Source organism: Apus apus, chromosome 16, assembly GCF_020740795.1.
Source record: "Apus apus isolate bApuApu2 chromosome 16, bApuApu2.pri.cur, whole genome shotgun sequence".
NCBI classification, from domain to species: domain Eukaryota; kingdom Metazoa; phylum Chordata; class Aves; order Apodiformes; family Apodidae; genus Apus; species Apus apus.
In genome coordinates, this window is record NC_067297.1 from 5141439 (window position 1) to 5164932 (window position 23494).

The following is a 23494-nucleotide window of genomic DNA, read 5'->3' on the forward strand; positions in this document are numbered from 1 at the left end:
AGCTCAGCAGAGCTTCTCCAACCAAGTGTCTGCTGCAGGGCCCTGCTGGCCAGAGATGATTTCCACACAGAGAGGCAGGTCATGTACAGCCAGCTCCCCTTCGTGAGCAGATGTGCTTAGCAGACAGTTTTGCTGTGCCAAGCCTCTCTAAATTGCAAAAAAACCCAAAAAAACCCCCAACTTGCTGACAGGAAAAAACCCCACTTCTATTATTCCCTCCCTCTCCATAGCAAGTATTTACTGAGCAGAAACCACAGCAGCAGCCTGTGCTCCATGGCAGAAGAAGGGTGTGAAGCTGAGGGAACAGTGGTCCTCACATCAGAGTTTAATTCATGGCTCTTACCACAGGCGTTTTCCTAGATCAGAGAAGTAAGGGTGATGGATCATTTTGTCCAAAACTGGGGAAATGACAAGTGGCTTGGAAAGAAGTTTGATGGTTGGTTCAAAGAGGGCTTTCCATGGTAAGCGGCCGTGTCGCTTATGGGCTTCTTCGTAGCCACGGAGTTCTCCTGGCACAGCAATCCAGTGGGGACCTGCAGTGCAGAAGGGCAGGGTCACACCCGGCATCACTGGCCAGTGGGGTCACCTCTCTAAAACCACTCCAGTGAAGTGTGGATTTGAACAGGCAGGACTAAGGCTTCTAGAAGCAGGACTGGGTTGAGTTTTTTTCTTTCCTTTTCCTGCTCATATATTCCTTTTCCTGCCTCACAGAAGGAGTGCAGTGAAGCTGGAGCCAGGCTCAGAGGTGAATGGTGACAGCATAAGAGGCAGCAGGCAGATGTTGAACCAAGGGAGGTGGCAGCTGGACAGAAGAGAAGCAGCAGCCATCTCGAGCCTGGTCAAACATGAGAACAAGTGATGCTGTGAAACTCCATCCCTAGAGAAGTTAAAAAAATGTGATGGGACAGGGGCCCAAGCAGCCTGAGCTAGCTCTGACATCACTCTGCTTTGACCAGGACCTGGAACAGACACCTCCAGCTTCTCCAACTGTAGTTCCTGGTTCCTTTTCAGGCTCTTCTTCCAAGGATAAGAACACCTCTTCCAAGAACTAGGACATGCTCCAGAAGACAGTGAGCTAGGGAAGGAGAATGAATGCAGCAAGAAATGTGGAGAGATCCAAGATGTGCTGTTAGAGTTCCTGTTGCCAAAGCAGTAACACAGACATGGAGCCTCCTGGGATGGGAGCAAGGTGGTAGCTGATCTAAGCTGGAGCTCAACAACTCAACTCCTGATGCTGCCAGGTTGCTTCCCCTGATGTAGGGACATAAGCAAGTACATTAAATTGGTTTATTTCATTTCCAGGAAGTCTGAGCACCTCTTGACTTTACACTTCTGTGTAAGAACTGTTGGGAAATGAGTGCCTTGGGAAATCTGGTCTTGAAACACACACTTCCTCTGAAGAGAAATTAGGTTGTGATCTCTTCTCATGCTGTGCTCCCCACCCCCTCACTGGTCAGGTTGCCAGTGTTATTATGAATCAGGAATTTATACGTGTAGTATTTTTTTTCTGCTTTTGTAAAAAATGAGTCAGGGAATAGCATGAGCAATTAAACAGAACTTCAGATAAAGTCAGCAAGGTTCCCCCACCCCGACTGCAGACTGTGTCCTTACCAACGAGGTAAGGAGCAGCACAGCTAGACAGCAGATCATGAGGAAATACTCGTGGAGCTGTCTCACGGGCATTGATCACTTCCACTGTTCCTAGAAAAAAGAAGGGGAAGTACATGTCATTGTCTTCCTGAGGCAGGTGAAGCTCACACTTCAGCAACTGTGAGCACAGCACAGGCTGCTCGCCTGGAGCCAGTGGCACCATGCTGAGCTGCCCTGAAACCCTTTGCCATATGTGTCAAACAGGCTGGCAGGGCCAGGCTGCACACACTCTTCTTGCTCCCAGGCTTTTCTTTAAGAGCCAACTGAGCAGTGTCTACCTTGAGGCAACAAAGGGATGAGGCCAGGGCCTGTCTCCAGCCAGTTAAGGTGTTGTCCTCCCCTCCCCAGGGCTCTGGGATATGGGCTGGGACATGCTGCTTCACATCAGATTTGCAAGTTCCTACATTTCCTCTACAGGTGGGACATACCAGAGGCAGAGCATGAGCCCCATGCTCCTTGGTGGGCCAAGTGATGGTGACGCATCAGGACTGTAAGCAGGGTGGTGGTACTGAAAGACCCTCTATATATTAAGAAGCTTGAAAGGAGAACAAAAAACAAACCAACACCAAACCCACTTGTATACACCGATATTTCAGGTCTAGTCTATTATTTTGCCTACTCCTCTGCCCTGTAGTTATTTTTTCCTGTTGCAGCAGCCTACAGTGCTGCCTAGTGTACCTAGCTGTGCTTGGCCACGTGTGGCTCCCTGCAGCAGGATAATGCAGGTAGCAGAAAAGACTTACTAGTAGGAAACAAAGTTACATGGCTGTGCCAAAAGGGAAAAAATAAAAATACAGCTCTTTTGCAAAATAGCGCTATTGCCTAAGATACAGCAGACCAGCATTTCCAGACTCGTGACTCTGTAAGACTACTTGGCAGGGTTTTTAAAATTACAGTATTGTTATTGTGTTCATTGTTGATTTTACTATTTAGATCTGTAAGCTCTGGGGGCTTTTGGGAGCCAAGGCAGGTAAATTTAAAAAAACACATTAAAGATAAAAAAGCAAGAACAGAACGCTAGGGGTTAAGCCAAACACAGCAGGGCTTCCCAGCAGGCACTGAGAATTGCTAGGCTTAGCTTTCTGAAGGGAAAATGCATCTCCTGCAACAGGAAGTCTCACCAAAGCTCCTTCTCCCCTGCCTCTTGTTCTTGCTGTGAGTAGCTGCACACCCTGTGACAACAGAGGCTTTGGGTTCAGAGCAGAAGTGTAATTTGTGACAAAAGGATGCAACATTATAGTAAATTAATTGCTGAGAGAAATTCTGACTTCTCCATGGCTGTCTGCAGGGAGGCCAGATACCATGGAGAGGCCAGGGCTGCCCATACCTGTGCTGGCATTATAGATGGTGAATGTGACCCCACCACCCAGTCCTGAGCTCTGAGGGTTCATCACTGAGGTGCAGATCAAGCCAGCGATGGCAGCATCCACAGCTGTGCCACCACTTTTCAGGATGTCCCTGTGGTGGAAACGGAGGAGAAAAAAAGACAATGTTAAAAGCAGGGATGACAGGAGGGAGACATGTCTCCCTGAGGCACACAGCCGCAGCTTGACAAGGGCAACCAGCAGTTGGAGAAAGCTACTGGCAGCAGGGTGTGGTGTGAGAGCACAGGCCCCTTGCTTTATGGGATGGAGAAAGAAAAATGAGTGCGTAAGAAGAGAGTCTCTGCAGGAGGAAAGAGAGGCAGGGGCCAGACCTGTGCAAAGCTGATCAGCCTCTGGGCAAAGAGTGATGGGACAGAGAGCACTGCGGCCACTCACAAATGCTGTGGATAGCAAGGAGCTCCCAGACGTGGAGGAAGATGCTCTTGGTGCAGAAGAGCACTTTCCACATACTGGAAACCAAACAATTGATTTCTAGCTCCCCACCTACCATCCCAATATAAAGGTCGACAGGACAGGGGTGCTGGAGCAGGAATGATGGGGCCAGGTGAAGCAAATGCCAGATAGGTCAATTAGCACAAAAACTCAGGCCTTAACTCATTGCTCCCACAACGTGCCTTCCTGGGCTTAAGTGGTATTAGTGTGAAAATCACACACACACCCCCCTGTATTCCAAAGGCAAAAAGCCCCTCAGAAAAAAAACCCACAACCAAGCAGGAAAAACCCCTCAACTGTTCCTACCTAGGCAGAGCCACACCAAAGAACACACAGGCATTAAGGGAGTCTCATGCTGTTGCCAGCAGTGACTTTCTGCTAGAGAAACGTGTCTCAACAAATGCTTCCTTCAAGAAGAGCTGTAAAAGAAATCTTCTTGTGTTTGGAAATGTGGTGGGGTGGGGTTTCCTTGCACAGCCTGCCAGTAGCCAGGACTGTATTTGCTAGGACAGTTTGACTGTTTGGATTGGGGATATTGCTTAGATAAGGCAAAGCCAGAAGGGAAAGTGGATAGTTCATTAATTGGAGTGCAGCTGCTCCCAGAGGCTGTGACAGGAACACAGCACATCTAGGGACTGTTTATTTTACATCCATTGATATGGCTGGGACCTGCTGGGGCTGGGAACAGGATGCTGCCAGCAGGCACCCAGCATGTGGCTTTCCTTTGTTTCTCTTAAGTGTCTTTGGAACCACTGCCTGTAAGGAAATGGCATGTACACAAGTGGGGAGAAGAGAAATGGTAGGAAACCACTGGGGTTTCTGTTTGGGGTCTGCATGGCTTTTTGTGCTCCCTGGCTGTAGCTCTGAAAACCAAGTCTGAGGCTACGGCTGGCCCGTCCATCTCCTGCAGCAGGAATAAGGCTCTTACCACACGAATGTCCCTGGTTTTCTGAAATTGGAGCTTTTCAATGATAACAATCAAAGGGAAGGACACAAGAGCATTATAAGAAACTGAGTTATCCTTGCAGAAGGCCCAGGAAGCATATTAGAAAGTTGGGGAAGGAGGGGAGCAGAACAACTACATTGGCATGGGACAGTGCTCCTCAGAGCCCCTGGGTTATGGGCAGTGCATGTAATAAGCCTGGTGCAAGGGAAAACCATGGTCCTGAGATGATTTGCAGTGAAAAACAACTTTAAAAAGAAAATTTGAGATTGTATGGTAGTAATTTCAATTAGTGCATTAAGAGCTTAACATGGAAAAATAAGAAGCTTCTCTGTCATTTTGCCCAAGCTGGAAAAGCGCCAGATCCCAACTCCACAGCCACACTCCCAGCTGTGGAGGTGGTTGCACATCTCACACTGTCTCTTCTCCTGGGACCCTCTCTGAAGTGACTCTTGGTGCGTCGTCCTCTGCTCCCCATGCCAGAGCCTGGCCACTTCCTTGGAAGTGATGCCTGAGGAATTTAGGACCATTATGTCTTTCTCATTTAGCTAGACTGGCAGAGAACACCCTGTCCCACTAGGCTGCTTCCTGTGCATAGATCACTGCTACCACCAGCTTAATTACAACGCAAAACCCTGGAGAGACACATGGCCCCTCAGTCAGTGTGTGGTGCCTTACCTAGTCTCTCCAGAGACATCTTAGTGCTACAGCTGAGAAGATCTGGTAACAACATGTTTTGTCCTACATCCTTCCTGCCACATAGTTGCAGCTTTAGGTTCTGGCCAGTAATGGGATTTTCTTAAAGCCAGGGAGAGAAGAGGATGTGAACAACCAAGTCCCCCTCCAGCAGCAGCAAAATGGAGATTCACCCTCCCAGGAAGGGTAAGTGATGGCACCACATTCCTCACAGCAAAGATGGACTGCAGACCAAGTCTGCTGTTGTGCTCTGGGCTGGAAGGAGCTGTGAAGCCATTTTAAAGACACTGGAAATGCTAATTTCCAGAATTACATTGTATTGATCAATTTTGTTTTTTCTGCTAAAGAAAGCTGGGGGCTGGGGGGAGACCAGTCACTGTGTACGAGCTGCCGCGTAAGGTTCATGAAGAGCAAAAGCAACAGCTGTTTCTGAAAAAAAAAAAAGGGCCAGTTGCCAAATTTAAAACTTTGAAAATACAAAAAGAAGGGAAGCCAAATCCTTTGGGATATAAACATTTCTTCAGAAATGCTGCTGGGCCATCACTCAGAAGGATTTTTGCAGCAGATTCTCTGCCCAGAACTGAGCTTCCCAGGACCTCAAACATTTTCTGACTGTTAAATTCTCACCCTCCCCACCACCCAGTCCCCCAGGCGCGTGATGGTTTCAGGAAGGCAGTTCTCAGGCTTATGCTACACTGCAGGAGTGGGATCAGAGATATCTGCTGGGCCAGGTCAGGTCAGCTTGCCTCACTGCAGCAAATCCCATCCCTGGGAATGAGCACTTTTCCTAAACCTCTCTGTGGCCTTAAACTGGCTTTTGCTTCTGCTATTTGGGAAACAAACGCAGAACAGTGGATGGCAGAGCTCAAAGAGCTCGTTGGTAGGGAATATAAAGCTTTTTGTGGTTGATGGAAAAAGCCTCTTCCATTGCTGGGGGGCAACAAGTGGCTCAGAGCTGGAGGTGAAGGTGGGTTTGGGTGCTGCTCGCTGCCAGGGCAATCACCTGTCTCCTCATGGCTTCCCAACATGAGGAGAACTTACAAAGGACAACTTTGGTACCAAATCCCCAACTTTGGGTTAAAAACTGCCCTGACTCTCCTTTTAGCCTTCCATCTGTCTTCATCAAAGCGTTTCCCTTCATTCAGGAACAAGTTTTATTCTGGCACAGGACCCCTGTCAGGGCCAGGCAGCTGCACACTATTGCTTTCGGTCCCTGATCTCCAGCAGTAAAACCATTCACAGCAAAAGACCTGACCTTGTTCACTACTGAGAATTGGGCACTGGTGACTGCCAGCAAGTCCAGCACACAGTACCTCCCAGCCGGGATGATGAGACACTGGAGGCTTGCTGAAAATTGCTCACTTTCTGCAGGGAGCCAAAGAGTTGCATAAAGATTCCAGAAAGTCCCTTACACAGACACAGAATATACAAACACCATCTCCAGAGCTGGAAAACCCAAGCCTGATGATGACAGCTGAACACAACTGAAGAAAAAGAGCAGTAATCAGGGGCTTTGAGTCTGTCACCCATCTGCTGCTTGTAGTAATGAATTACAGAGCTACATGGTTCCTTCACTGACCCTCCCTTAATGGCTCAACTGTCACTGAGGGAAACACAAGGGCCCCGAGGTGTTTTCCACAGCCCACCAACCCACTTGTAAGAAGACAAGATTGTTCTTTGATCAAGAAGTTCAAGTCAGTTATTCTTTTAAGTTCAATTAAAAGTTCTATTAGGAGCACACAAAGGCTCTGTGTTAAACAGCAGCATCTTAAACCAGCACAGATCATGTAATGCCCCAGGAATGTCATTCCTGCTAATGGCAACTCACAGAGCATGTGGTTTGTGGTTCTTTTGTAAAGGAAACGAGATTTTTTAATTAAAGAATAAAATTTATAAGTAGGTCAGGGATTAGGTGCTGCTTTTAGTGTCTGAGAATTTGGCACCAGATGAGTGCAATTGGTTTTGTGCCCACCCTTCTTACACCCCAGGGTCTCTGAGCATCCCTGCATGACTTCCCGGGAACTCAGCAGGGGTTCCCAGGATAAAAGGGGTGGCTGTGAGGGGCAGCCTATGGTCCCAGCAGAGAGGGGGGTCTGCAGGGACAAACAGGCACTGTTGATCCCTTCTGTGGTGGCTTTAGGGCCTCACTGCAGTGCCTCCAGCAGTGGGGCTGGCTGACAGGTTCAGTTCCAACATGTGGTTTGCATTTGGCTGCAGCTTTGCCATACCAAATCTGATTTTCTTCCCATGGTGCTGTGGAGGTCCCTCTTTTCCTTTTTGCATATTTCCACCAAAAGGATTCAGCAATTAAAAAAAACCCAAAACAACAACAAAACCAGACTGAGGAAATTTTTTGTTTTACCTTGTGTTAAACTTCCCTAGAAAATGTGTTAGGAGGCACTGGTGCAAGTACAAAGCCAGAGATGTGACCTGCCTCCAGCTCAAACAATTCACCCTAATGTAACCAGCCTTTTTGCTTTGGGGGGAAAAAGACAAACTGAAAACTGTTAATTCATAACTGGGATATTTTTTTATAATATAAAATAATTTATAATAAATTATATATTATTTTTAACTTTTATGTATACAAAAATGCAGATGAGCGTGGTCACCAGTGACTTAACCAGTTCTGGTGGATTAATTCTCTGATTTCTAACCACTGAGAGCAGAAATGAGTGTGTTTCAACCCTGAGCTGCACAGGCTAAGCACAACTTTGTCAAAAAAACCTGCATCTGGTAGCAGCCATGGCTCCAGGGCACAGAAAATCCAAGGAAATTCTAACCCTTACTACTCAGTGCTCCCCATGCTGGATCACAAGCAAGGACAGTCTGTCATACTGGAGGGACACCACAGACCTTGGCAGCAAGTCTGCTGGGGGTGCAGCAACAGCAACAGTTGAAGCTATGGAAGTAGGTGAAGCTTCTTGTGAAGAGAAGGGAAAGAAAGAGATGACAGCCCAGTAGCAGTAGCTAAAGCTTCTCAGTTGTCAACCTGAGCACAGATTTCTGTGGCTCCAACTTCCAGCGTTCCAGCTGATTCTACACTACCAGGTAAAAACAGCTGCAAAACAACACTGGCTTTCCCAGCAGATTATTTGGGTATTCCAGTAATGTGGTTTCCTCTACTTCCATTCATACTGATACAAAACATACTTCTACCCTCTGAAGAACTAACCTGTGGCTTAGATTAAAAAGAAACACCACCAAATCAAACATCTCCTCCCTTGATATACCTGCAGCCACAGGACATTTTCTCCAACTCCTCACAGCTGCTGTGTCAGGGTGTTGGTGCAAAAAACACAGGAGGGACACAGCAAGCCTGTCTCACTTCTCCAGCCACCAGCTAGAGCCCACAGCTCCAGCATCCATTGCTGGAGCACTCAGCATCTCAGGTAGCTTGTGAAGTCCTTCTACTTTTATATATACCAGTGTTTAAGAAATGAATTAACAGTAAAATAATAACAGACAGTCAAAATGTTTGAGACAGAGGTTGTTATAAACTAAAGTGTTACAGCCTGGGTAGCTAGAGGCAAGTACGTCCTTGTACTTACACTGTCTTGGCTGACCTGGAATTAAATCTGCTCTTTGCTTTACAACACAGACTGTTTTTCTTGATAGCAGACACACCTGCTGCAGCACGGAAACACCCACCCTGAAAGCTAGGATGCCATTCCCCCTCACCCTGCCCCTGCTGGAGCCCGGCTGCAGCTCTGCTACCTCCTCTCACTTCTTCCTACATTTATTTCTAAGCCGCTTATCACCTTGAAGTAAGCAGTTCATGTCCCGCTTCTCCACTAGTAACAAAACCTAGCATTTGTACACTATAAATATTTTTACCTTCCTAAAGGCCAAGGACTTGCAGAGCTGCAGGGGTTTGTGACATTGGCTAAAGGAAATAAGCATCAACCGCAGAGGCAGGGCTGCCCTGGGAGCCACTGCTGCTAGCAGAGGGACGGGGCCGAAAGGCAGCTCCCTCGGCAGTACCTGCCGGTCAGTGCGAGTTCACGACACTTGCGACACGTAACCCGAGCCCCCCCGCGCTCCCAGCACCTACCGGCCGATGGCGGAGCAGGTCTCGGTGTCGGCAGCCACGGCGCCGTGCAGGTAGTACTGGGGAGCACAGGTGGGTCGGGTCAAGATGACCACGAGTGCAACAACCACCGCCAACACCCCCAGGGTCAGCAGCACCAGGCAGCAGATCTTCCCCCTGGACATCTCTGCTCCTGGGGGCTGGCAGGCTTTGACTCCTTCTGCCAAGGCGCCTGTTATGCTCCGGAGGGAAGCAGAGGATCCCGGCAAGTTTTGGGAGGGAGGTCTCACTTAAGAGGGCTCTGCCCCCTGCGACTGAGAATCAGCCTTTTTACGGTTAGAAGCTGCTCACAAGGAAGCGGTGAACTCCTTTCCTGCTCTCCTGTGTTTGAGAGACTTTGCACTCCTATGAAGCAAACTTTTTCTGGCATAGCTACCATATGTCTTTTGTTTTGGTTTTTTTAAGTCTGATGAAAACATTTAACACATTCACGGCCGGAGCCCTTCGAAGTGAAATCCCTAGACTGCCTGTTGGCTTCACGGAGTCTCACTGTCCTCACATTCTTGCCAAATCGAGCAAATTACCAAACAAAGGCAGCCTGCACGGTGAGCCACCGGGAAAAGTACATCCTGCACAGCAAACTTGGGGGATTTTCTTTGTATAAGACTATTCAAATAACTAAAAGCTAAATACAAAGCTGGAACTTTCTTAGTTACTTTATCTTATAGTTTGCTATAATCTTATTTACTTTCTTCATCATTAAATCTTGCCAGTGCCCACACGATACATCTTCTGTAAGTGAGCACAGGAGGATTTCTGGAGCGAAGCAGCACGCCTCGGCACGTCTGCAACCCGAGCACCCAGAGCTCAGGGTGCTGGGCTCCAGCCTGTACCAGTCAGCACCCACAGCAACCCAGGGAAGTGAAGGGCTGCTAATTAAAACCAGCCCTGGCAGCAGGAGTTGCTACAGGGCACAGCTGGCCCCAGCAGCTCTTCAGGAGCCTCTTCATTACACACTTCTCCTCACACTTAAAGACGTATCTCCATGCCTGCCTGCTGGCTTTCTAAAATATGTTCCCTGTGAGCCTTTTCCTGCTAGATTTGGGAGAAGGGGAACTCACCTGCACAGATTTACACCTGTATTTCAGCACAGGCTGTGACCCTGTACCAACTAAACCTTATCTCATGGCTAAGTAACACTGTGTCATGTATCACATCTCCAGAAATTCATTAGACAGACTAAGCTGTCTTTTTTGTAGTTGGATCTTCCCGTAATGTTATCATGGGGACTGAGAATAGTCCAAGAATAATATGGGTTTTTTTTCCAAGATAAAATCATAGTGCCTGGGGAGAAATTTCTTGGTGTCAACAGCTCTGTCTGACTTGGAGGATATACTTGGCATGTGTAAAGAAGCCTCCACAGCTCTACTGTGGCTCTTCCTACATTCCCCCTATTGCAAAACATTGCTGATCTCGTTAAACTTCTCAATCCCTACATGAGTTTCATGTTTTGCTTTTGACAGATTCTAACACTTGAAGAATCATCATTCTGGTTGTTTCTTGGGGAAGGTTTTCCCTTTAAATTCATAGCAGGGTTGGAAGCCCTTACCACTCAGTACCAATAGACTCAAGGCCCAGGTGGACTTTGGCCATTTGCTTTCAGCAAAAGCCATGGAGAATTCAAATGCAGTATCCAGCTTTCCATCACATTTGGTTTGCAACTCATGGCATCAAACATCTGTAACTGAAAAATTACCTTTGTGTTGCCAAGGAGGAGACCTGGAAGAGGCAACAAAGGTAAATGAGAGTGTCATCTCCCAGATCACATCTGGGAAGGCCAAGACATGGTTATGATGTATTCCAACAAACAGCTCCTTCCCACAGACAAACCCATTTGCCTTTTACATACATAAATGAGGACTGAGCCTCCTTGTCTCTTTCAATGTGTAACCTTTGCAGTTTTGTTGCTGCAACACTCAACTTTAACCATATTATCCTACAAAGTTTACACTGACCCTCCCAAGTGAGAGGCTGCTCAGCTATTCATTGCTGGGGCTGGGGACTGTGACCTCCATTTGTCTGCTTGTTTGTTTCTCAAAATTCTCACATTTCCCATCATTGTCTGAGAGCACAGTTTGCCTTGGCATAAATCTTCATAGACAGCGCTTCACTGCAAGGACTCTCTGCTGCCAGCATGCAAAGCTTTGTATGCTGCACGAAAAGGAACCCAGGCACTTAAAGCCTTTTATAGGCCAAGATATACCCAAGGAGATTTCAATTAAAAATGTAATTATTAACAGAATCACCATTTAATAACTAATAAACTGGTACAGTATTTTGTAAATGGTCCTTTATGTTGTTGGGGTCCTGTTACATCTTTGTCCAAAGCTTCAATCAAGAGGCCAAATTAGAAAATTATTTAACATCTGAAGTATAGGCATTGATAATGTTGTCATGAACAACACAGCTACCTTATGTAGAGTAAGAAATTATCAAGGATAGAAATAATTGGATTTTAAGAGCAGGGCATACACACCAAGTGAAGGAGTTAGGAAAAAGTTCCCCTTGCAGATGGGTTACTGCAGAGATGTTGAAGGGACTTGGCTACTGGGCTGAACTGGTGGGGAGATTAGTTAGGCTTCTTTAGGTATGTTGGGGAGAAAAGGACATCCAAGGAGAATGTAGGCCCTCTCCTGAAGGAAATGGGTGAGGGAGCAACACAGAATATTGAGATGGCTGAGGTCCTCAATGATTTCTTTGCTTCAGTCTTCACTGGCAAGTGCTCCAACCTCAACACAAAGGCCACAGAAGATGAAAGCAGGGACTGGGAGAATGAATTACCCCCCACGTAATTTTCTCAGTGCCTCCTTCTTTTCAGTGCTGCTTTCCATTGATTGAGGGGAAGAAAAGATCATTGGATAGAAAACCAGACACTTCCACTCAACGAAGCAGAGCTAAGATATTGACCTTCAATTTATCACTCATCTTTTAAAAATATATACTCAAAGAACTCTAAACACACATCAAACTCATGAGGCATTCTCATGCTAGTGTCCTAAACATCTTCCTTTGGCTTTGTCTCTACACTGTCCAAATGACATTGCAACATTCTCAAGAGGATGCTTCTTTCTGCTGGTGTTTGCTTGTAGAGCTCTGTCTACAGCCACCAAGCTCTTATTGTAACAAATAAGCGCATTTTAGATTTCCCAACTCTAAATTAAGTTTAAACCATTGGATAATAGTCTAGGAAAATTTCCAAGAGCATGCAACCAAAAGCCAAACTGGATGAATTTCATACACCATTTGTCTCCTCCTCCAGGCATGTTTGTTTATAACCCAGGAATATCAGTTGTCTCTAGACAATTCTCAAATTACAAAATATAGGCAACCTGCTGGGAGTCGTTGCATCTGGAGAGGCGCTTGACTATGATACTCATTTTAAGGGGCAAATAAGGAAGAGATTCCCCCAGGGTCCTTCAAGGTGAGGAGGAGACAGTGTTCAGCAGTGAAAGAAAGTTCAGATTGGTTGCTTCATCCATCCTTGGTGAAGAGTGACATCCCTGAAGCCCCTCTGACCCGAGTGCTCAGAAATGGATGAGGGACACGTTCTCCTGGAAGGAAACACTTTGGCTTCAGCTTGTGGCCAACCCAGCTGCTGGGGAACCCAGGGAGAGCACACCCACCCAAGCCCCCTTGTGCACAGCTGAGCTGCATGTGCCTGCAGTGGCTCTGCTCTGCATGGTGGGAGGCTGTAGATGTGGGTGGTGTTCTCTGTTCCCTCCCACCACAGCAGGCCCCTGCGTGGGGGACAGCAGTGCTGGTTGGCCTGAGAGATGATTTCTAGGTAATTCCGGGCAGCCAATGCCAACAGCTTTGTTAAGCCAAGGGGCAGATAATGTGTGAGCCATCTTGACTAGAGATGCAGTGTGCCCAGGAGCACTAGCACCCAAAACCCAGAGCAGGACCTGCCTAGGGACCCTCAGATGTGGGACAACACCCCCCCATGGGGAGGCTGGGGGTCCTGGACCCTTCCTGGCAGCAAAGCTGCCCCATCAGGTGCTGAAAACAAGGATGGGGCAGCAGGACAGGGAAGGGCAGGATGGAGGCAGCTGCTCCCTCGCCCCCCTGGCTGAGCCCTGCCTTCCAAGGGGGCTGAGTCCCTCCCATTGCCATCTCCCCTCTGGGCAATGTCCCAGGTGCCTGCCACTGGCTTCCCAAGGCACACTCTTCTTCACAATGGAATAATGTACTTTCCAACATCCATGAACACAGCACAGAGCTTCTAAAGCACATCATTTCCAAAAATGCATGTTTCCCTTTTGGTTCCTGGTCCTGAAAATGTTTCATTTTCCTTTTGAATATTGATTAGAGCTGAGTAACACTGGGGGATGGTGGGGTGGCATGACATGAGAATGGTCTTTTTTCCCACAATAAATAAATAAACAAAGGACAAAAAGCAGGTAAGATCAAATTGTCTTAATAAAAGGATTCAGCAACTGCTACAAACACTAGCCCTGCCTCCCACTCCAGCAGCAATGGTTTATGTCAAAGCTTATGGAGCTTTGATGTTTCCTATCCTAGGAATGCTTTATCTAGAAACATGCTTTATTATTTCAGGTGAGTTGTTTCAAAATAGAGGGAAAATTATTTCTTTATAAGCTTTGTAAGTCATTCATTGGGAGCACAGAAAGAGGATCTCAGAGCACGTCTCCAGAGCTTCATGCTAGCAGACAATATGGCAATGAAACAGAAAGGAAAAGGGACTTGATCCTTCAGCCTCACACATCATCCTCTTTGGAAATCAAGCCAGAACCCAGCTCAACGTGCCACAGCCAAAGGGCACCCTGGCTTCCTTTCTAGCCCTCTTCCCCTTCTGTCTGCACCAGCAGCTGTTGCTATACTTCCACTTTTAGCACTTAATTCAGGCAAAGTGTTTCAGATGCTGTACACCAGTAGTGGCCAACCCGTCTGACACTTGGGGCCCTAGGATGAATCATGAAGGGTTGAGATCCACAGCCCTCCCATCAGATGACTGCAGGTGCTTCCATCACATCCCATCTGTCCTCCTTTGTGCTGCCTTCCCAAGATCCACACCATGTAGACACAACCTTCCCAGCTGGCAGTCCCTGGTGCAGCATCTTGAGTGCTGCAAAGCAATACCACCATCATAAAGCACACAGTCCCCAAACCACGTGAAATCCGTAACTGGTTACAGACATCTCCTGGGTTGCCCAAAAGTGTGGGCAATGCCTTATTATTAAAATTTCATCTCTCTTCTTCATCAGCTGGTGCCTGGGGCCACTCTCTCCCTGATAACTCCCTCCTGGCATGGCAGAGCCTGGCCATGCTTCTGCCACAGGGACATTCCTTTTCTGGCAGCAGCTCTGCCCTGTATCTGTCACTTCCTGGAATGAGGAAGGTTCAAAGGCAGCCATCACCAAGGTGTATCCCAAGTCCAAAAGAAACACTGCTTCTGGACTCAGGCCTCAGTGGGCCCTTTGCTCCTGCCAAAAGGCAAGCAACACTTTTTTTTCCTTCCTGTGCCTGTTCCCATTCTCCACAGCCTGGGGTGACTAAGAGGAGACAAGCCTCAATTTCTGGATGTCCATCTCCCTTTTCATGTCAAGTGCTAAAAAGGTGCCACTTATCAGTCTTGGAGCCAAGTTATATTTCCCCTCTTCTGCCTCCTCCTCAAGGTCTGGCACTTGCTGCAGAGTCAAAAGCAGATCTGTGCTGGGTTCCAGAAGCTGCCAAGCCCAGACTTCCCACAGACTGTACATGTTTTGTACTTCCTTGCCAGACACTGAAATTCAGTCAATTTGAACAGGGTTGGACTCACACGAACACACACAAACACACACATCACACACACATTAGTGGCCAAGATTGCCCAACATAGTGTTTTGGAGGCCTGTTTATTTAAGGCCAAATAAACAGCCATTTTGATAAACTAAGTAAAAGCAAAAGTCCTTGTACATCTCTGTTCTCCAGACATTGCTTAGAAAGAGGAAAAAATGTTTGGTTTGGGTTTTTTAAACCACAATGTTAAAATGTAAAGACATCTAGTGTGGCCCTGTCCTGGTTTCACAGTCATATACACTGTTTCATCTAAAGAATATTTGCCTCATTTGCTTCCATCATTTTCCACCCATTCCATACAACAAGCTTAAATGTTGACCATATTTACATCAGAACACCAACCAGACAGGTGGGTCAAACTGAGAGCCTCAGAGCTCAGGACCCTGCCTCTGACAGCAGCCAGCAGTAGATGCGCAGGGAAGATTAAAGAAATAAATGTATAGTGGTTTTTCCCCTAAATGCTCTTCCAGCCTCCAAATACCTGCAAGTCAGAAAATTTCCAAGCCACAAGTGTGGTCTTTGCATCTGGTAACCCTTGATAATTTGGTTTCATTAATTTATCTAATTTAATCCAGCTTCTGACTTACTGGATGATGAAGGTTTTCAGAGCAAAAGACTGAATACATACAAACTTACTGTTTATTTGAAAATTAAAGAAACCGCCTGATTTTTATCTGCTTTTTAATGCTGTTACAATTCCAAAAGCCACAGCACCACAACAAAGCAGGTTTACACAACAAGGAACTATCTCTAACAATTGACTATTGCCTTAGTTTCTGCAAAATTGTATTTCAAATGTCTCCATTTGCAAGCTTCAAAGGCAACCATGTGATTCCTCCAGGTCCTATTAGAAGACCAGCTTCTGGACCTGAAGATGACCAAAGACTGGGTGTGACCCACTTGAAAGACCCAACAACTATCAAGCCCTGCTTGAACAAGAGCTTTTGGTCTGTTGTGGGCTCTAGAACACCTATACTAGAACATTAACTGGTCACCCAGAGGTCAGCTGGTCCAGAGCAGCCATGTCTAGGTTAGTCCTAAATTGGTTAGTCCTAAAACTGGATGGCTGCAGCAGTTTGCCATTTTAGAGTAGTTTATTGACTTCCTCAACTGCAAACCCACACCCAGGAGCTGTTTGAGGAAGCTGCTGGCTGGAACAAGCCAACGTCACAATTAGGAACATGCTGGTGAGTTTGCCAGCACCAACAGTCACATCCCAGTCCTTGTGAACACCCCTGGTTATGCCTGAGTGCACAAGGAAGCAATCCACACCTCCACTGTGCTGCACCCATCCCTTCAGGCTCTTCACCCAAGGGCCCCTGGACTGCTGTCATTCCAGCTGTGCTGAGTCTCCACTTTAGAAAAAAAAAAAAAATAAAAAAATAGTAGCTGTATTTGACCTGAAGAAACACTGTCCCTTCCCCACCTGAGAGGACTCTGTGCTGTCAGGCCTGCCACCTACTTCCAAGGCAATAAGAGCCCTAGGAAAGAGCCACTCTCCAAGCAGGCGGCTCTCAGACTCTGACCAAAACCCACTGCTGATCATCTCCCCTACAACACCCTCCTGTCTGCAGTATCTTGATCCCTGAAGTCCCAGAGAGGAGCTCATGCAAGGACCCAGAATAAAGGGTTTGAGAATGTTATTCTAAATGAACAATTGGAGAGAAAGAAACACGCTGAGACTGCAAGAGCTGCCAGTCCTGTGAAGGACCCTTCAGGCAATTGAGCCAACTTTTAGGGGCTTTTCTGAAAAACAAGGTGAAGTCCAGTCACAGCCCAGCAGGAGTCCTGGAATGTGAACTACAAAGGGATTTATAACAAGAAAGAAAAAGGGATATTTGAGTAACTGCTGACTCTTATCCAAACACACAGGCTTTATCCCTCAACCATAATAATCCTGCACCTACAGCCAATGTTTAAGTTGTGCCCCTGGATGTGCTGGCTGGTTAAATGGGATCTCCTGGCAAATGCAAATATGCCATGACAGAAGAGTTCAACATGAACACAGAGCCTTCTCAAATCACAACTTACAATTTCTAAACTTCATTTCCTGAGACCCACTAGAAACCCAAAAGCAAATTTCTATCCCAGTTATGTTTATGTTGACACTTGAAGTCAACTGAAATTGAAGGTGTTAACTGCTGAACTGATCATCTCAACAGAAGCAATGACAACACTTCTGTCTCACTGAAAACAAAAGATTGGAAATAATTTCCAACAGAGAACATGACAGAGCATAACATTTAGGTCAAGCTACTGTTAAGAGCTACTATCCATAACTGCCAGCTTCCACATGAAATTAAAGATAAAACTTGCTTCTGAGTCCAAGCAGTTCCATTGGTGGTTCTTCAGTGATTCAGCAAAGTGAGGATTAATGGTGACTACTTGCTGCAGAGGACAGGTGTCTACATTTGTAAAACTACTGTCACAGTACTATCCTCAATAAGCCCAAAAGTTGGAACTAACCCTCAGTCTCCTCCTTGCTTCAAGCTGGTGCCTCTTCATTTGTGACAGCACAGCATGAATTCTCAGACTACAAATGCTGTTCTTTTAAGAGAACAGATGTTTTGTTTTTCTCAGGGTTCTAATTTGGCATCTCTGATCAGCCATAAATTGCCAGTAATAGTAAAATTATGTAAAATAAATGTATTTAAAAGATAACTAGTGATCTTGTGATCTTCTTCAGGGCTGACTTTGCTCTAGCCAGAAGGCAGACATAGGGAGAGGGGTTCTTGTCAAGGGCTTGCTTTTCAAGACACTGTCAAGAGCTCCCTAACAAAGGGAAATGCATATGACCACAGCTTCACATATGAAGAACTGAACTCCAGCAGCTCTGCACTCACTATCAATAGACAGCAACATTCATGCAATCTGATGTCAAACAAAGAATCATCTCTTCTCTGTTCTTCTGTGTTTAGTTGCTTTATTTTCCTAGAACAGGAATGTCAAATTCAAATACGCTGGGAACAGCAGAGAACAATATAAAATGGTTACCAATAGGCAAGGAAACAAAACTGCAGCTTGACAATGCTGGTGAAGCAAAGTGAATGCCTCGAGGTGAAACTATCAGGGACAGGAAGTGAAGAAGCATGAGCTGGAGTGTCTCTGCATGCTGGATATATGAGCCATGAATACTAAAGGCTGAAAAGCAGAACACATTTCTGGGAAATAGCAGAGTTTAAAAAAACAAAAAGATACAGCATTGAAAGCAAAGTTCATTGGTGAAACTGGGAGCTCTGCCCTCTGCCTGGACCTCTGTGCTATTCTAAATGTGATTCGATAGCAAGGTCCTGTGCAAGGATGCAATGAACTTACTCTCTGTTTACATGTGGGAGGAGCTCTGGCCCAAGACAAATGAGTGGGTGTCAAGGTTTTATTGTGTTAACCCTGGTTGTGCTGGGGGGAAGTAGTCATGGCAAATTCTTTTCCTCTCTAGCAGTGACAGTCCTAATCCTTTTAGTGTGAATGGATCCCCCAGGGCACTGAGGGCTATCACACTGGCACAGAGTAGCTCTGGTTCTGGGTACACTTCCAGAGCACGGTGGGGCCCGGCCTGAGCTCCACCCATACCTAGCCCAGGAAACACAATGCGGGAGGAGCCAGCGGGGTATGAAGTTCTGGCTGAGAAGGACCCCACTGTCCCAGCCTAAGAGACACTTCGGCCTGTGCCTCACCTACCCTTAGGCTGGCACTCATCCATGGGGTACTCCAGTCCCACAGGCAAAGGAGACCACTAGGTAGAAGCCCTTGCTTTACTCTGGTATCCTCTCTGAACTCTCTTGCTACATGGCTTGAATTTTTCATGCTCAGACCCTAATCTTGACTCTAAAACTAGATGGGCTCTAAGCCAGGTTCTCAGCAACATCCCCAGGTCACACAGTGTTGAAGGAACCCTATGAACAGCTTCCAACTATACTGGCAAACCCTTTTGAGAGCCCCTTTCATACAGCACATCTAGGATTTCTCTTTCCTAGATCCCTAATCATAATTCTGTGTCTGTGCCAGGTCTTACACAATGGGATACACCACAAAGCTTGGTAAAGTTTAGGTGGGGATAGACCCAATGGCAGAGCTACTGTTGTTCTATAATAATGAGTTGAGTACTCTGCCCTGTCAGGGGGCCCCTGTTCTGAGAAACACCTAAACAAGATCCAGCAGTGCCTCAGTGCACTTAGAAACTAATATTCAATGTAGTTAATAGACTGGGAGATGAGGACACCTACAGGTAGAGGGCTCAGGGATCTTCCCTAGGCTGTTTCTTAAGCGTTATTTCAATAGGACTGTTGACATAACAGCATCCTGTCCCTGTGCTGCACAGAACAGCTGGTAGGTCTGGAGTAGATTCTCATTCTGCTAGAGATCCAGCCATAACTCTTCTGGCATTGATGGTGCTGATTTTTTAACCCCTGCAGCTGAACAGCACTCAGAAACCAGTGGTGTGCTCTGGTTATGCCTTTCTTTTTACAAAGAATTGCACAAAGCAAGTTATCCTGGACACTACATCCTTCAAACCAGAGCCAACAATTTCATTTATTTCAGTCCTAATGTTCTTATAGACAATTCTAGCACCAGAACATATATGAGTACCTGGACTGAATCAGGCCATCAGATTTCAATATCTCTCTGCTTCCCTCTTAAATCTTGCCTGTTTCTCTCCCCTCTCTCTCTCTCTCAAGCACAGCAGCACGCAGGAAAGCCTCTCCCACCCAAGCCCAAGAAATGGTGTCCTCTGCTCTTCACATCTACATGAAGCTACAGCAGTGTCTGGTGCTCAGGTATCTGCCTCAGGTGAAGGCAGCAGAATGCAACAACCCAGTAGTAGAATCCCAGTTTGCCTCGGCATACACAGGACAAGTCACGTAAACCTTGCAATCCTTAGCAGAGCAGAAGCTGAGAAAGACAGAAGTGACTTGTCCACCAACAGGTATGAGCTGTTAACTTATGGCTATAGAGCAAGTCAGTGGCAGAATTAAAAATAAAACTGAGGACGAAACCTTCTTCCTCACTCCACCTGTAAGACAATACACAGCTCTCTTTCCACAGTCAAAAAGCTAACACAACTAAGGGTGTGAAGATTAAAATGCACCAAAAAGGCACTGTATTCCCCTCTGTGGAGGTCTTAGAAAGACATAGCACAGTTTCATAGCCAGACGGAAAAAAATTCAACTACACTCTTAAAGTCAGGCAAGACCTACATAAGTCTTGTTTTCTGTATCTGTGAACTTTTTACTCTTCCTTCCATGATTACTTCCAAACTAAAGTAAAATAAAGCAAAGGTATCATCCATCAAGTATATCCTTTTCCCTAAGAAAACAAGCAAGTTCATAAATACCACTGATTCCTGGGTCATTTACTGACTGACTTTACTTTTGATACCTCAAACCATACTATATGGCTTGCTGCTTCATCACCTGCAGAAAAATTTATGTAAATAAGATTTAGAGGTTGATGGGAATTGTCTGTTTAGAAAAACAGAAGTCTAGAAGAGCTCTTTGGAGGTATTTATGATATACAGTCAACAGAGTGCCAGAGCAATCTTCCAGAGAGTTCAGTGTTTCTCCTCACAACACTCCTGTGAATTAGGAAAGCCTTAATTACAGAACAGGGAAACTGAGGCTCTGAAAAGCTACCTAACTATTGGAAATCCAGCAAAGCATTTAAACACATGCTTACTGCCTCCTTGCATCATTTAGACACATGCTTAAAACCTCTGTGAATCCCTTGTTTCATGGAAAGCTGACATGCCCTTGGAGCTGTTCAGAAGGTGCACTGTGTAACACAGTCAGAGGAAGCAGATTTTCCTCAGCTGCTTTTCCATGCAAACTAGAGAACACGAACATTGGCAGGATGAAACTGAGCTGTTTTGTCTGCAAGTCCTCTCATGGCTTTGGGGAACAGTGTTTCAATAACTTCAAGCTCACATCACCTTAGATACCTAAGGTTGCCACCATCTTTTTCTCCTCTATTATGGCTTGTTCAGCAACTGTAAAACTTCTGAATATGAAGGACACAAGAACAGGATATGAAGACTACAAATCACATTCACTTCCCAAATAAAAATTTCTTTCCCCTCAGGCAAATGTTTTACTTATTCTCCAAACCTTCATGAATTTAAAGACACTTTTAGTGAAATTCATTATTCAATATTTCATATTCAGATAAAAAATTATAACGTTTTAGTATTTTGAAGAACAGAACAATTTTTATAATATCCCTGTAAGCCCTTAGATACCATCCTGCATGTTATATGATCCCACTGACCTCCCCACACTTAGTACATGGAGAGACTTACTGAAGAGCTGCAAGATTTATATTAAATCTGCTCTCACTGTACAAAATAAACTTCAACCTGGGAAATCTGGCAATTGAGAACTTCACGTGCATAACATGAATTGCTGGTTGGTAACTTATCTGCTCCAGCTAGCCCCGTGTCTTGCTTTTAGACATGGCAAGCAAGAGCCTGGTGCCCCTGGCAGACAGTTTGCCCTAAGCTGGCTCTAACACCACAGGGAGCAAAGCAACAGAAGAACAAGCCTTGTCCTGCTCAGTCCCAAATTTTTCTTCTGCATCCCAATTTGCAGTCATGTTCAGTACTTCTGGATATACACCAAGAAATTCGGTTCAGGATAAGAACAGCCTGTTCCAAGACTGTTTCTCTCAACATTTCAAATGCTCTTGGCTGTGCATCCAAAGCAGAAACTCTTAATTCCATTCTAACTGGTCTCATATGACTGAAATTTTGTCATTACTTTGCTTACAGACTTAGGCACTTGAAACAAGAAAAAAATTATAAAAATAAAAGAAACAAATAACAGATAACGGGAAACCTGACATATTTTAAATGGTGTCAAATGACCACTGTTAGAAAAGAAGCTTCAAAACATACTTTATCTTGTACTGCAAGGAAACAAATCTATGTTCTAATTTCAGAGGACAAGAACATGTCAGCTTCTGAAAAGAAATTAAAGATCCTATCAACCCAAACTATCTTTAAAAGTGTATTTGACTGAATACAAATGTCCAGGCCATTTCTGTAAACATCTTCACACAAATCTGGGGTCTCCCACACAGACAGTTAGGTCAAAAAAAGAAAAGAGAGGGGAGGGTAAACCTCCATAAAGCTTTGAAGAAGTTCTGAAATGCAGTGCTGAATTTTCTAAAGGAGCAGCTGAGGGGAGACAAAACAAAATCCACAGCATCCATCTCACAAACTCATGTGAGTCCAAGCTCAAAGATAATGTTCAAGCTTACATGAAGCAATTATCTGTAGCAGATGTTAATTTCTAGGTCAAACACATATGGCTCCAAATATTTTACTGGAAGTCTTGCAGTAACTAAGTCTCTATTATTTTAGTGGAAAGACGTCTTGGGATGCAGAAAATCTGCTCACAATCTGCTCTGTGCATCCTTTCAACTGACCAGCAGTCATGAAAACTTCCATTATTTTATTCTAACTATTCTATAGTTTCTCTCAGAGATGTTACACATAAAATAAATAAATAAATAAATAAATAAAAATAGAATCCACACCTTCTTAAAAACACTTCATGAACACCTGCCTGACTTGGAGCACTCAGATCTGGTTGTACCAAATCAGAGTCAAAATAAAGTATCTCTTCTTCAGATTATCAGGGACATCAGTCTCAAATCACTGTGGTGTAGACCAGTGTAAGCAAACCAATTCCAGGAGCCATTTCAAGGCTCCCCTTCCTAAGGCTCTTCAACAGCAGATGCTTTTACTTAAGGAAACTTCTGTCAGAGAATACTTAGCTTCTTTGATCTTATCTTAAAAGGTCCATAGGCAAACAGTTTTGAAGACAATAATCTCCCAGGATTGAGGTCAACCTAGGCTCTTCCATTGGTTTCTGCAGGCTCAGAGCCACATCAAGGATTTGCAGAAGCTTCTTACATCAGTTTAAATAAATAATTCCTTTCTACCTCAGGGGATCTTCTTTATTTGCTCTTCTGTATATTCTTTTCTGAGGTCCTGAAACTGATCCTCTTTCACGAGCTCTGTGCAGTTTCCTATTCATAAATACTTCATCTTGCCTTTCAGGCTGAAGCACCCAATATCCAAGGCTTCTGACTGTCACCTCCTGGTCACTCACCCCAACAAATCACATTGATTTCTGTCATCTTGAATGCCAGGAGCTAAAAGGTGCCTTTACAAAGAGCAAATGCTTCACATGGCTAAATGACTGCAGAATCAGAAAGGATAAAGATGAAAACCAGTTGGCAGACAGCCATCAGTGGGAGAGACATTCTGCTTCTCAAATAGTGCTTTCAAGAGGAAAGAGGAGATTATTAAAGGTACCATTAAATAGATTCACTGCTCTTTAAGAACAGTAGTATCTGGTTTTAACTGGAAGGATAAAAATAACATGAAATACTGTACCAATCACAAAACCAACCAGCTACAGCTTACTCCATCCATATTATGGCTCTGAACTGCCTCCCTTCCTAAGGCTATTCTTTATTACATTTAATTTTATTAAGCAG

The 23494-nt window shown here is 45.3% G+C and overlaps 1 protein-coding gene across 3 annotated transcripts in view; it reads right to left on the bottom strand.

Moving 5' to 3' along the window:
- Positions 1 to 23494, bottom strand: part of GGT5 (gamma-glutamyltransferase 5) — a 37009-nt gene that overhangs the window by 8084 nt on the left and 5431 nt on the right. The window contains exons 1-4 of one of the 3 annotated variants that reach the window (XM_051633803.1): positions 9161 to 9643; positions 2978 to 3108; positions 1612 to 1701; positions 344 to 533 (exon numbers count right to left, since the gene is read on the bottom strand). In XM_051633803.1, coding sequence (XP_051489763.1) covers positions 344 to 533; positions 1612 to 1701; positions 2978 to 3108; positions 9161 to 9321 — 572 coding nt within the window. In that variant the 5' untranslated portion in view covers positions 9322 to 9643. Of the gene's footprint in view, positions 1 to 343; positions 534 to 1611; positions 1702 to 2977; positions 3109 to 9160; positions 9647 to 23494 lie in introns of those variants that run through there. The other 2 variants (XM_051633805.1, XM_051633804.1) reach the window with 2 other exon arrangements.